The 12456-nt window shown below is 39.9% G+C and overlaps 2 protein-coding genes across 3 annotated transcripts; both read right to left on the bottom strand.

Moving 5' to 3' along the window:
- Window positions 1-61: 61 nt before the first annotated feature.
- Window positions 62-2453, bottom strand: LOC104726747 (putative kinase-like protein TMKL1). Of its 2 annotated transcripts, none has more exons than XM_010445675.3 (2): window positions 1653-2453; window positions 62-1185 (listed from the first exon to the last, which is right to left on the bottom strand). In XM_010445675.3, the coding sequence occupies exons 1-2, from the start codon at window positions 2176-2178 to the stop codon at window positions 629-631; spliced, it is 1083 nt and encodes a 360-aa protein (XP_010443977.1). In that variant the 5' UTR covers window positions 2179-2453; the 3' UTR covers window positions 62-628. The 2 variants fall into 2 exon arrangements, with proteins under 2 accessions (XP_010443977.1, XP_010443978.1); XM_010445676.3 differs by having other exon boundaries at window positions 62-1176.
- A 5657-nt stretch (window positions 2454-8110) lies between these two features.
- On the bottom strand, window positions 8111-12329 carry LOC104726744 (U-box domain-containing protein 51). The gene is made up of 11 exons (XM_010445673.3): window positions 11860-12329; window positions 11555-11623; window positions 11323-11482; window positions 11122-11237; window positions 10906-11027; window positions 10640-10815; window positions 10234-10556; window positions 10042-10143; window positions 9508-9945; window positions 8626-9411; window positions 8111-8535 (listed from the first exon to the last, which is right to left on the bottom strand). The coding sequence occupies exons 3-11, from the start codon at window positions 11456-11458 to the stop codon at window positions 8350-8352; spliced, it is 2385 nt and encodes a 794-aa protein (XP_010443975.1). The 5' UTR covers window positions 11459-11482; window positions 11555-11623; window positions 11860-12329; the 3' UTR covers window positions 8111-8349.
- Between the last annotated feature and the right edge of the window lie 127 nt (window positions 12330-12456).

Below are 12456 nucleotides of genomic sequence, written 5' to 3'. Positions count from 1 at the left end.
TAAACCAAAGTGTTAGATAACACCATGTCGTTCATAATAAAAGCTATAACACACCATGCCGTTTTATATAAACCTGTTTTTTTTTCTCTTCTAATAAATGTATTGATGAAGAAAATACAGGGTAAAAAATGTTGAATCTGTGGTTATAACATACACATACACAAGATTAGTTCATGATACTTTGCTTAAAACCGCAAAGATCTCCTTCAAGAGCAAGAACCAGAGAGAGAGAGACTCATGGATATTTCAGGTATCATATATCTTGCTGCACAGACCGAGAAGGCTATATAATATACAACTTCAAGGACAATAGACATTCAAGAGGATGACGTTCTACGATTACTGGAGGCCTTTTGAGAGTCTTCGAGTCTCTTGTTGGCTAAATTGGCTATTCTCTCAGGTATTCTCCAATCATGAAGTCCTGCCTAAGTAAAGCTTCGATCCATCTTCAGTTACAACTACTTCTCTGTAGACATCCACAAGCTAAAACTTGTTATATGTATTGTATCATCCCTGTGAAGACTCTCCCCTGTATGATCCGATCTACGTAAAAATGTATCTGACTGCTTGAAAGATTCAAACTTTCTCTCGTCATGTCTGTTCTACAAATTAGTGAGTTGCCTTGGCATCATTTCCTGATCTCTTCAAGTTTCCTCAATACTTGTTTGAAGCTCGGCCTATGAGAAGGCGACGAAGAGCAACAAGACACTGCAAGCTGAAAGTAGTCGAGAACACATTCTTCGGTCACACCATTTCCATCTTTCACACATCTCCTAAGAATATCAGGACGGTACAAATCATACAACCTATTATGATCAAGAACAGAACACGTTGGATTCTTGTTCATCGGCTCTTTACCAGAGACTAACTCAAGCATGATCACACCAAAACTATACACATCACTCTCCTTGCTTACTTCCTTCATCTTGATCAACTCAGGCGCTTTATATCCTTCTGCAGCTGAAGCCTCTAAAATCTCTTGCCCAGCCGAAAAGTTCAAGAGCAAATGCAAGCCGAAATCAGAGACTCTAGGCTTAAAACTCTGTTCCAAAAGAACGTTTTTTGACTTGAGGTTTCCGTGAACAATCATCCCTGTGTGGAGATGATCAAGTCCTCTAGCTATTCCAATGGCTATACTCAAAATATTGCTCCATCTGTGTGCGTCAACATCTCCACCTGCCAAAACTAATGCTCTGTTTTTTAGAAAACATATTGAATACTGATTAGATTAATTAATGCTCATGTTGATATTCTAAAAATTTAAAGGAAAGAGATCTATAAAGTTTTTGTCTTATCTATTGTGTATAAAGAAGTGGGAAGTGACAAAAAAAAAAAAAAAAGTAGTTACCGACAAAAGATAGATCAATAATGGTGAATCCTAGAGGAAGAAAAAACAAATACTACATGTTACGATTTTATGAAAATGTAAAAAGATAGTAAAACAACTTCTTCTGGATTGGCTACAGTTACCAATATGATTCCATCTGACAAAAATGGACTTATAGACGAAAATAGCGACGAATGGAATCAAGACAGCGAACAAGTTAAACTCATTTTTGTCGGAAAATTATAAAGTTGGTTACTTTTTCAATCTTTTCACGAGAAGAAACCAAAAAAAAAACAAAAACAGAGAGTAGAAAACAGAGACTTACATTTGATGAACTCTGAAAGATTCCCTGAACCGAAGAAAGGATGAATCATAAGCTTCTCTCCTCTATCTCCAACGTAGAATCCTAACAAAGGAACCAGATTAACATGTCGGACGAATCCTAACAACTCAACGACACCGTTAAACTCCTTAGAGTCTGATCTCACTGCACACAAAGGTCGAAGGAACCTAAGAACCCTAACTTTCCCACTTCTCTGCAACGTCGCTTTGTATAATGTTCCGTAGCTTGATTTCCCGATGACTTCTCCTGGAGCGTCGAGGATGTCGCAGATAGTGAGATCTTCTCCACCGTGGAAGATGGAAAGCTCCTCCTCCTCTGTTTCCGAACCAACTTCGTCAGAAAAGTCTTGTTTCTCGTTAGGAGATTCTACGTCGTGTTGAGCTTCATTGGTCTCTGTTTCAGGTCTTCTTCTGTAGAAGATGAAGAGTATGGTGATGGCTATTATGATCAAGAATGCTGTTGGTAGAGATATCGCAAGTACCAGTTTTAGCAAATGGGATTTTCTCATCTCATGGAAAAGTTTCAGTTTTTTTGGATTTGGGGTATCAAGTGAGAGAGATATAAAGTTGGAATATTTAGGTGTGAGAATAGAAAAAGGTATGAATAATTGAAACCTTTTTTTTGTTCACAGTAGTAATGATACAGAGAGAGATATGTGAATAGGTTGTGTGATGGGATGGTAGATGAAGTAAATGATGATATATAGATCTGAAACATGTTTTAGTTGTATCAATGTGGACTTATGAGTTGTTTTTGTTTGCTATTATTGAAAAATGTGTTTTTATTCTTCTCCTCCCAAAGTTCTCAACCAATTGTATAAAGTTTTATGACCTACCGATATAATCCAAATTTGTTGTAGGTCAATTTATTGGAAGGACTATTTTAAACTTTGTCATATTATTAGAACTAAGATTTTGCCATTATGGCGTTGTACTTTGAAAACGTATTCGTATTTTGTTTGGATTTTTGGGGTACTAAATAGGTCTAGGAAATGAGCAAATTATTAATAGTTAATTTTAAAACTTGCTGCAAATCTCTGTATTTTAAAACTTGCCGCAAACCTATTGCGTCCAAATTTAAGTGGACTAAAATATAGAGAATATATGATATCTTTGTAATTATGTTAATTACTTCTCCATCTCGTTTGTAATATTTAGTGTATATTCTCTAGATTAGCTTTATACCTTAGGTATAAATAGAGTTATACTCATGTCTATAATCAATAAGAAGAAATATTTTTCTCTACATGGTATCAAAAGCTTACTTTTTCTAAAAACACAAGCAACTTTTTTTTTTTTGTTCTCTTTTCTCCGCCATGTCTACTACATCTTCCTCCTCCTCCGCTGCGATCACCGATGCTGTTACCACCGGTTCTTCCTCTTCAACTCTGGTCAGCATCAACATCAACAACATCACCAAGCTCTCCTCCACCAACTACCTCATGTGGAACCGCCAGATCCACTCCCTTCTTCGAGGTTATGACTTGCTCGCTTTCATCGACCCCTCTCACGAACGTCCTGCCGAGACTGTCACCGTTGATGGCAAAATTTCGCCCAACCCAGCGTATTCTCTCTGGCTCCGTCAAGACAATCTCCTCTACAGCGCCATCATTGGCTCTATTGAAGTTGCCCATCAGCCACTCATCGCCGCTGCAACCACCTCCCTTGAAGCTTGGACCACTCTTGCCTCCACCTATGCCAAACCGTCTCGTGGTCATATCCGACAGTTGAAAGATCAACTGAAATTTTTAGTCAAAAACACCAAAACCATTGATGAATATATGCAATTTATCAAAACCAAATTTGATGTTGTTGCTCTCCTTGGCAATCCCTACCACCCTGAAGATCTCACCGACATTGTCCTTGCTGGTCTGCCTGACGACTACAAACCCGTCATTGATGCTGTTCACGGTCGTAATGTTCCCATCTCCTTTGCTGAACTTCATGAGAAACTCATCAATCGTGAATCCCATCTCCTCAATCAGCCTTTGTTACCGTCTCCGTTTCCGGTCACAGCGAACGCTGCACAGAATCGTCCCCAACACTGGAATCACTCCACTCCCAGCTCGGTGACTTCTAAACCATGTTACTCTAGTCACACCAACCATCGACTCCACTCCTCCGGTCAGCGCAAACCTTACCTTGGCAAGTGTCAGGCCTGCGGTGTTCAAGGTCATACCGCTCAGAAGTGTACTCAGTTTCGGATTGTCTCCTCTGGACAAAATCCTCTGCCGCGCGGTTTCTCTCCCTCGCAGCCTCAGGCGTACCATGCCCTCACCGGACCTAACGAGTCACCATCTTGGCTTGTAGACACTGGAGCTTCCCACCATATCACCTCTGATCTTGCAAATCTCTCCCTTCACTCTCCCTATAACGGAAGTGAAGAAGTGGTGATTGGCGATGGTAAAGGTCTCGCCATCACACATACGGGTTCTGCTCACTTACCCTCTTCTACACGTTCACTCACTTTACGCAACGTTTTACGTGTTCCTAATATTACCAAGAATCTCATATCAGTCAAGAGACTATGTACTGACAATGGTGTTTCTGTGGAATTCTTTCCCGATATATTTCAGGTGAAGGATCTCAACTCGGGGGCACCGGTTCTAACAAGCCCGTCTAGAGGTGGTGGCTATGAGTGGCTGTGTCGTGTTCCAGCTCCTTTGCTTTTTCTCTAAAAGTCTCTGCTCTTTTATCGCTTTGGCATTCTAGATTAGGACATCCGTCTCTTTCAGTTTTAAAAACAGTTGTTCGCAATTCCACTTTTTCAGTTTCTAATATAGAAGGTTTCATTCATTGTCCAGCTTGTTCACTAAATAAAAGTCACAAAACACCATTCTCCATCTCGTCTCTCTCCTCCTCCAAACCACTCGAACTTTTCTTCTCTGATGTGTGGACATCTCCCGTTCATTCAATCGATGGTTATAAGTATTATGTCATCTTTGTCGATCACTTCACTCATTATATTTGGCTATATCCTCTTCAAAAAAAATCAGACGTTAAAGACACATTTCTTCGTTGGAAAGCGTTGGTCGAGAACAAACTACAACAACGACTGGTCTCTTTCTACAGTGATAACGGTGGTGAATACATTGCACTTGCAAATTATCTCAGCAGAAATGGAGTAACACATCTCACGATGCCACCGCACACACCGGAGCATAATGGGTTCTCGGAACGACGACATCGTCACATCGTAGAAACAGGCCTAGCTCTTCTCTCACACGCCTCCATCCCCATCACCTACTGGAGCTATGCCCTTGCTACTGCCGTGTATCTCATCAACCGCTTACCTACACCAACGCTTGCCAATGCTACTCCATATGAACAGCTCTTTCACACTCCTGCCAACTACTCAAAGCTTAAGGTATTCGGGTGTCTATGTTATCCTTGTCTTCGTCCATACACCAAACACAAATTAGATCCTCGTTCCATGTCGTGTGTGTTTCTCGAATACTCTTTAACTCAAAGCGCTTTTTTGTGTCTTGATCCTGTCTCTACTCGGATTTATGTGTCTCCTCATGTTTCTTTCATTGAGAATTCCTTTCCTTTCAAAACACTATCCTCCAACACTCCCATCATCTCTCCCGTTTTTCCTCTCGACATATCTCCACCACATACAATCATCTCGACACATTCACTCTCTCCACCACCAGAAGTTGAGCCCCCAGGTTTGGATTCTTCACCACCGGCACCTACAGTCTCTGGTTCCACCTCACACTCTACTCCTACACCGGCATCACCTGTCTCTGGTCACGGATCGTTGGCATCTTCTCCGATCTCCACACCGACTCCGCCTCTCACCTCCTCACCACAGTCCCGTCGCCGTCTGAATCCGCTGGTTCGACTATGTCACCATCTCTGTCTCCACATTCGCCACCACAACATTACAACTTACATCCCATGGTCACACAAGCGAAGAAAAATATCACCAAACCCGTAAAATAATTTTCGCTTGTTGCCTTGTCCAGTAATTCTGAAGTGGAGCCCCGCTGTGTCACTCAAGCATTGAAAGATGAACGATGGCGAGGTGCAATGAGCTCTGAGTTTAACTCCGCCGTTCGTGAACACACTTGGGATCTGATACCACCTGATCCCTCTCTAAATCTCGTTGGGAACAAGTGGGTTTTCGCATAAAAAGAAAACCCGACGGCTCCATTGATTGGTTCAAGGCCCGCTTAGTTGCAAAGGGGTTTCATCAACGTCTAGTTATTGATTTCTCTGAGACTTACAGCCCCGTTATCAAACCTGCAACAATCCGACTGGTTCTTGACTTGGCGGTGTCACGTGACTGGGTTCTCCGATAATTGGACGTCAATAACGCTTTCTTGCAGGGCACTCTAACTGATGATATATATATGAAACAGCCTGTTGGTTTTGTTGATCGAGGAAAACCGGACCACATTTGCAAACTTCGCAAGGCATTGTACGGTCTCAAACAAGCACCTCGTGCTTAGTACTTGGAGCTCAAGACATTTCTTCAAGCGTCTAGCTTTGTTAATGCTCTCTCCGATGCTTCTCTCTTTTCTCTTCTCACCAAGGGAGTTACTATCTATGTTCTCGTTTACGTTGAAGACATAATTGTCACAGGCAACGATTCCCACCAGGTGGAAAAGTTTATTGCTCTTCTTAGTGCTCGTTTTTTCTCTCAAAGCTCAAGGTGAGCTTTGCTACTTCTTGGGCATCGAAGTGGTTCATTCCAAGTCTGGTCTCCATCTCTCCCAACGCAAGTACATCAACGACTTATTGGCTCGGGTTCACATGACAAACGCCAAGCCGGTAACAACTCCCATGTCCACCGATTCTCGCCTTCAACTGTCTTTCGGTACTCCTCTTCCTGATGGCTCTGAATATCGCATGGTTGTGGGGAGTCTCCAATATCTTCATTTCACACGTCCAGACATTGCTTTCGCAGTCAACAAGCTCTCTCAGTTCATGCATTATCCCACTGACCTCCACTGGACAGCCGTGAAGAGAGTCCTTCGGTATCTCTCTAGCACTCGTGATCATGGTATTCTTCTCCGTCGCACCAACAGCCTTAATCTTCATGCATTCTCCGATGCCGATTAGGCTGGCAACTGCGATGACTACACATCCACCAGCGCTAACATTGTTTATTTGGGTCCTAATCCTATTACGTGGTCTTCTAAGAAGCAAAAGACCGTCGCTCGTTCGTCCACCGAAGCGGAGTATCGTGCGGTGGCTGACACTGCTGCAGACCTTCGCTGGCTCACTTCTCTTATGCACGAATTAGGCGTCACCTCTTCTACTCAGCCTGTTATCTACTGCGACAATGTTGGTGCTACTTACCTTAGTGCTAATCCAGTTTTTCACTCACGTATGAAGCATGTGGCGCTTGACTATCATTTTATCCGTGAAATGGTTCAGTCCGGTTTTCTACAAGTTGCTCACATATCATCCAAGGACCAGCTTGCCGATGCTCTTACCAAACCAGTTTCTCGATCCATTCTTACAGCTCACTCTCCCAAGATAGGCCTCTCTCCCGGTCGTTTATCTTGCGAGGGCGTATAGAGAACATACGATATCTTTGTAATTATGTTAATTACTTCTCCATCACGTTTGTAATATTTAGTGTATATTCTCTAAATTAGCTTCATACCTTCTGTATAAATAGAGCTGTACTCATGTCTATAATCAATAAGAAGAAATATCTTTCTCTACATAAAATAGGTTAGTCTAGAGTTCAATTAGAGAAAATCTGAATTAGTATGGCAAAATTATTCTCCCACGTCGAATGGTCCTTTTGTAGCCCCACCAAACACCATACGTAAACAAAGAAGGCCACGAGGGGACCTTCATGTCACTCGCCTTTCAACAACCACAACTCAATATGCAACTTTGGTTTGGGAACAATTTTTAGAGGTTTTACTACTTTTTCCTTTTTTTCTATTTTATTGCATAATTTCTATTCTGATATTTGATCACTGCATATTTAGATAAAGCTTTTTCCATTTATACGTGTATATGTGTGTGTGTAACCTATATCTATTTTGTAATTACATTCAAGTTTTGTTAAAGAATTTTATGTTTTATGTTCTGATTCTTCATGGAGTATTTTATATAAACTCAGTGTCTCAATCATTCCAGGTAGATAAATGAGAGAATTTGTTGACAATGCTCAAATATCATCTCTAATTTTCAGTATTTGTCTGGCTATTTATTATTCTCTATTTTCATATTTATGTCTTTCAGAGCTGTATTATATAGAACCCACACCATTTAATGGCCTAGGTGACAGATCTCACGTATACTACTAAGTTACTAGCCTAGTAAAATCCAACAAAATCGAGTTTGAAAAAACATATGAAACTATTATTTTAAGCATAGCAATTGTTAACTGAGACTTTTTTTTTTTCCATTATGGCCTACAGATATAGATGTTAACGAAACAAACCAATATACAGTCGTAAAATATATGGATATATCAACACTCTTTATATTTCCATCATGCAAATGTGCAGTCGAAACCTATAATACAATAAAACAAATAAGGTACATTTTACATACAAAAAACTCGCATATTTCATCAACGTTGATCTACTCGTGTATGCGCAAGAAGAATGGTATGACAAAAAAAACACACACGATGCATTTTTTTTTTTTTAAATGTTAATTGACGAATTAAGCCGTATAAATCTTAAGACCTTAAACCTTTACTTTTATTTAATTAGTTGTGATCTCCACTCGTTAATTGCAGAAAGCAGAGAGTGATTAGGAAGTAGAGAATGATTAGGGAAAGGCAAATCCGTCATCGGAGATTTATGATTCTTCTGAAGCCACTCCTTAATGGCACTCTTCTCGTATGTATATCCATCCGCAGCAACGCATGGATTCTCCATCACATCCTAATTTCAACAATCAAACCATAAACCAAATCAAAACACACATAAGTAACAAAACCTAGCATAAAGATATAAGACTGGATTATTATTTACCTTTGTTATTGGACAGTAGAAATGGCTTGGAGCGCTATGATGATGATGGTCAATTTCGTCAAACATGTTTCTTGCGTTATACGCAACTTCCTTTAACCGTTCAAGAACCGGTAAAATTTCTTTCCCTAAATCAGGACGATCACGCTTTCTCATCTCCGCACATCTAAGCCCTATCATAACCATCTCTTTCGCTTCCTTAACCGGCCAATCTCCAGCAGTCTTATCTAAGATCTCTGTAAATTTCCCGGTTTGATCTCTCAAAGCTTTCTCTATAGTATGAGCTAACCCCATCGCAGATCTAGCTGTAACTAGCTGAAGAAGTATGATTCCAAACGCGTAGATATCAGATTCAGGGGTAACCACTCCGGTTCTTTGGTATTCGGGATCGATGTAGAAGAATGTTCCGACCGGACCGGTTTCGTTGAAAACCGTTGAGGCATGGGACGGATCAAGATTAACCATCTTGGAGAGTCCTACGTCTCCGATTTTGCTCACATTGTTCCGGTCAAGGAGTATATTGGCCGGTTTAAGATCGCGGTGGACGATAGGTCTCGGTTCGTTTGTGTGGAGAAAATAAAGAGCTGAAGCGATCTCCCAAGCTATTCCGAACCGTTCGAACCACCGTAAGGGAGGCGGTTGCGGTGAGTCAGCGTTTGGTCGGCGTTTCATGAGTCTTTCCTCAAGGTTTCCGTTGTGCATATACTCGTAGATTAAGCTGCCGCGTTCAGGACATGCGCCTAGGAGAAGAAGCAAGTGTGGGTGACGAATCTTGCTTAGAATCTCAAGCTGAAGAAGTATCAACAAAAACGGCATCGTTTTTAGCAGAAGAGTAATTTTGCTTGGAGGTTAAAAAGTGAAAAAAGGTTTGTTTAATTTTTTTACCTCTTGGTGAAACTGTTTGGTTAAGCTACTTTTGTCTGAATGAAGAACCTTGACAGCTACTGTCGTGTGGTGCAAGTTACACCGATACACGCTTCCGTAACCACCCGTTCCGATCTTAAGTTCATCGGAGAATGATGACGTGGCATCGACGATCTCTTCCCAGTCAAATTTCATGTATTGTTGGCGTTGAAGCGGTCCGCCTTCAAGTGCATCCTCTAGCCTTTGCTTCTCTTTTCTAACCTCTTCCGCTCTTGCTTCCGCCTCAAGTTTCTCTTCGGTTTCTCTCTCAATGCATTCTCTCACGAGCTCAGCCTCATTTTCCGCTTCTTCTTGTCTCTCCCTCTCCATTTCCACCACTTCATCCGCTTCTTCTTCTCTTATCGTTAAGTTCTTGAACCTAGTAGCTTCCTCTAACCGCCGCTGGTTCAGATCTTTCATCTGAGAGACAAGAAAAAACAAAGGATTCAAATCATATTCTGATATCGGAAAAAAACTACTTTCTAAAATGCATAAATATTGTAACTAGCAATGAACCTTTTGAGAAGCATCGATGACTTCGCTTTGAGCAACTGCATACATTCCTTTAATATGACGAAGTTCAATCTTTAGCTTCTCTAACTCAAAGTCTTTATTCATCTGCATGTTAAGAGAATCACACATTAGTAAAACTTAATGCATAACTTTAAGACTCATTAGACAATTGGCTTTGAGAGACGAAAAATAAACCTGGCTACTAGATGAAGTAGGGTCACTATAGGTACTTGAGCTTGAAGCCTCTTCCATCTGAGAGCTTCTCCAGCTTTGTATATCACTTCCTCCATACCCAATCCCCGAGCTGTTTGTTCGGTAAAATCCCTTCTGGTTTAGTAACTTCGATTCATCCACATCTAGAGACCCGGCTCTGTTATGACGATGATGATGCGGATGATCATTGTTCTGTTTTACAATGTTTGTTCCAACCTTTTGGTTCACGGTTGAAAGTGCTTGGATTCTTTGGAAGAGTAAAGGTGTAGATGTGAACTGATGACTCGATGTCGAACTTACTGACCCTAAAACGTTTACAAAACCTAATCAAATCAAACAGGTATAAAAACAAGTTTTCATTTTGTGTCCTACAGAGTTAAGTTTATACCTGAATGGCTACTTGAAGAGAACCGGCTTTCACTTCTATCATCAGCAATGCTCGTTTCGATGTCTACATCGGATTTACGAACATTGAGAAGCTTCCCTTTAGAGATAACATGAACTGTGCAAAATCTTGGTGTAACATCTGAAATCCTTGAAGACAAGTTGCTTCTCTTCAACTTCCTGCAAAAGAAGAAGATAAGACTTCAAGAATCGGATCGATCGAAAAACTCATAGAGAAATCGACAGTTAAAGAGAGTGTTAAAATGTTACCATGAGAAGATGATAGAAGAGGATGCTCCAATGACTAGCTCACTAATTCCATGATCTTGAACTGCTTTAGAGATTGCATCAGCTACATCGTCTGATTCAAGCACCATTATATCCAATTGAACCTTTTTTTACATTTTTTTCACATTTCACAAGATTTCAGATTCTCAACCATAGAAAAACGAAAACAGCAACAGGAATCAACTGTGACTCACATACCTCTCTATGAGCAAACATGTCTCTACTTGGAAGAAGCATCTCTCTGGTTTTCCTATCAACATCTTTCTTGTAAACTGTTGTGGTCGAATCTTGTCTTCTGGTCGTATTCGAATCTCCTATTTTTTACCAAACAAATCAGATCGAAATTTTGACTTAATTAAAGATTGCAACTTATGTAAAGTCTATATATAAAAAACTTACTAGGTTGGACATGTAAGAGCTTGAAGACAACATATTCTTGAGAAGCAAATTGTTGAAGTGCCCATCGAACAACGCCTTTGGTTTTGCTATTGTTCCCTTTGATCGCAACAGCTACGAGTAAAGCTCCGTCTCCCATTTCTTGATTTTCAACGGCTGAGATCTGATTACCATCATCAGGGTTTTAAGGGTTTGTTGAAGTTATTATATAGAGAGATAAGAGATTTGAAGATACCTGATGATAAATTTGACTTTGAAGCTTCAAGCTTCGGTTTCCTTAACCTCGTCTCGTCGTGCAGATGAGCTTAAAAAGAGAGACAAAAACAGAGAGTCATGAATTGGTCTGGTTTTTATGTTAATTAAAATGTAATTTACAGAGACATTTTCTGGACAAGTTGAATCCTTAATGGATATAATAATTTATATATAAGAAAAATAATAAAAACATTGAACCAATTCAACGGTTAAGATCAATCATCAGGGTTTAATTAAGGTTTGTGTTAAGCAATGGTTCCAGTTCCAGATAAGATGTGAAGATACCTATTGATTTTTTTGACTTCAAAAGCTTTTCCCAAACTTGTGGGTGGATGATGATGATTCAACAGCTTCTTGACAAATGGAGATAAAGAGAAAGAGAGAGAGAGAGAGAAGAAGACGACGAATCAAATTTGAGTAGTGAAGAAAGGAGCTTCCTGATTAAATAAATGGGAGTTATATGGAAAATTCATGCGCAAACCAGTTGAATTTCTAAAGGATATATGTATAATAATCCAAAATTCAAAAGAAGTAATGATTTTAAAAGAAAAAGAAAAGAAAAAAAAAACGATGAGAGAATAATTGAAAATGTCAAAGGAAGAGTTTTGTGTGTGTGAATGAATATGTTTATGTCTTTTCCGGTAAGTACTAACTTAAGGTTTTTGAGTAGAAAACGTGATGACGTTCAAAGTCAGAACAACTTGGCTTTTGTCGGACTGCCAACTTTTTTTTATATTGTTGACTTTTCAATCTATGGGGGTTGTTTGTTTGTTTGTTCAATTTATGAATATTTAGGTTTCATTTTCTGCCAAAATACAATTTTGTTTTTGATTTTTCTTGTTCAACTACAAATATGTCAATAAGGTTTCATCTTTTGCGAAT

Source organism: Camelina sativa, chromosome 11 (genome assembly GCF_030686135.1).
Source record: "Camelina sativa cultivar CO46 ecotype springtype chromosome 11, ASM3068613v1".
Lineage (NCBI taxonomy): Eukaryota > Viridiplantae > Streptophyta > Magnoliopsida > Brassicales > Brassicaceae > Camelina > Camelina sativa.
Note: the sequence above shows the minus strand (reverse complement) of the source record. Positions and strands in the feature narration are given on the sequence as shown.

Coding starts and splice junctions, on each gene's coding strand:
- LOC104726747 (XM_010445675.3), bottom strand. CDS start 2,178: ATGAGAAAATCCCATTTGCTAAAACTGGTACTTGCGATATCTCTACCA. Junction 1,186..1,652: donor TCTTTCAGAGTTCATCAAAT/GTAAGTCTCTGT, acceptor ACAGAGCATTAG/TTTTGGCAGGTGGAGATGTT.
- LOC104726744 (XM_010445673.3), bottom strand. CDS start 11,458: ATGGGAGACGGAGCTTTACTCGTAGCTGTTGCGATCAAAGGGAACAAT. Junction 10,816..10,905: donor TCTTCTATCATCTTCTCATG/GTAACATTTTAA, acceptor CTTCTTTTGCAG/GAAGTTGAAGAGAAGCAACT. Junction 9,946..10,041: donor TCATCGATGCTTCTCAAAAG/GTTCATTGCTAG, acceptor CTTGTCTCTCAG/ATGAAAGATCTGAACCAGCG.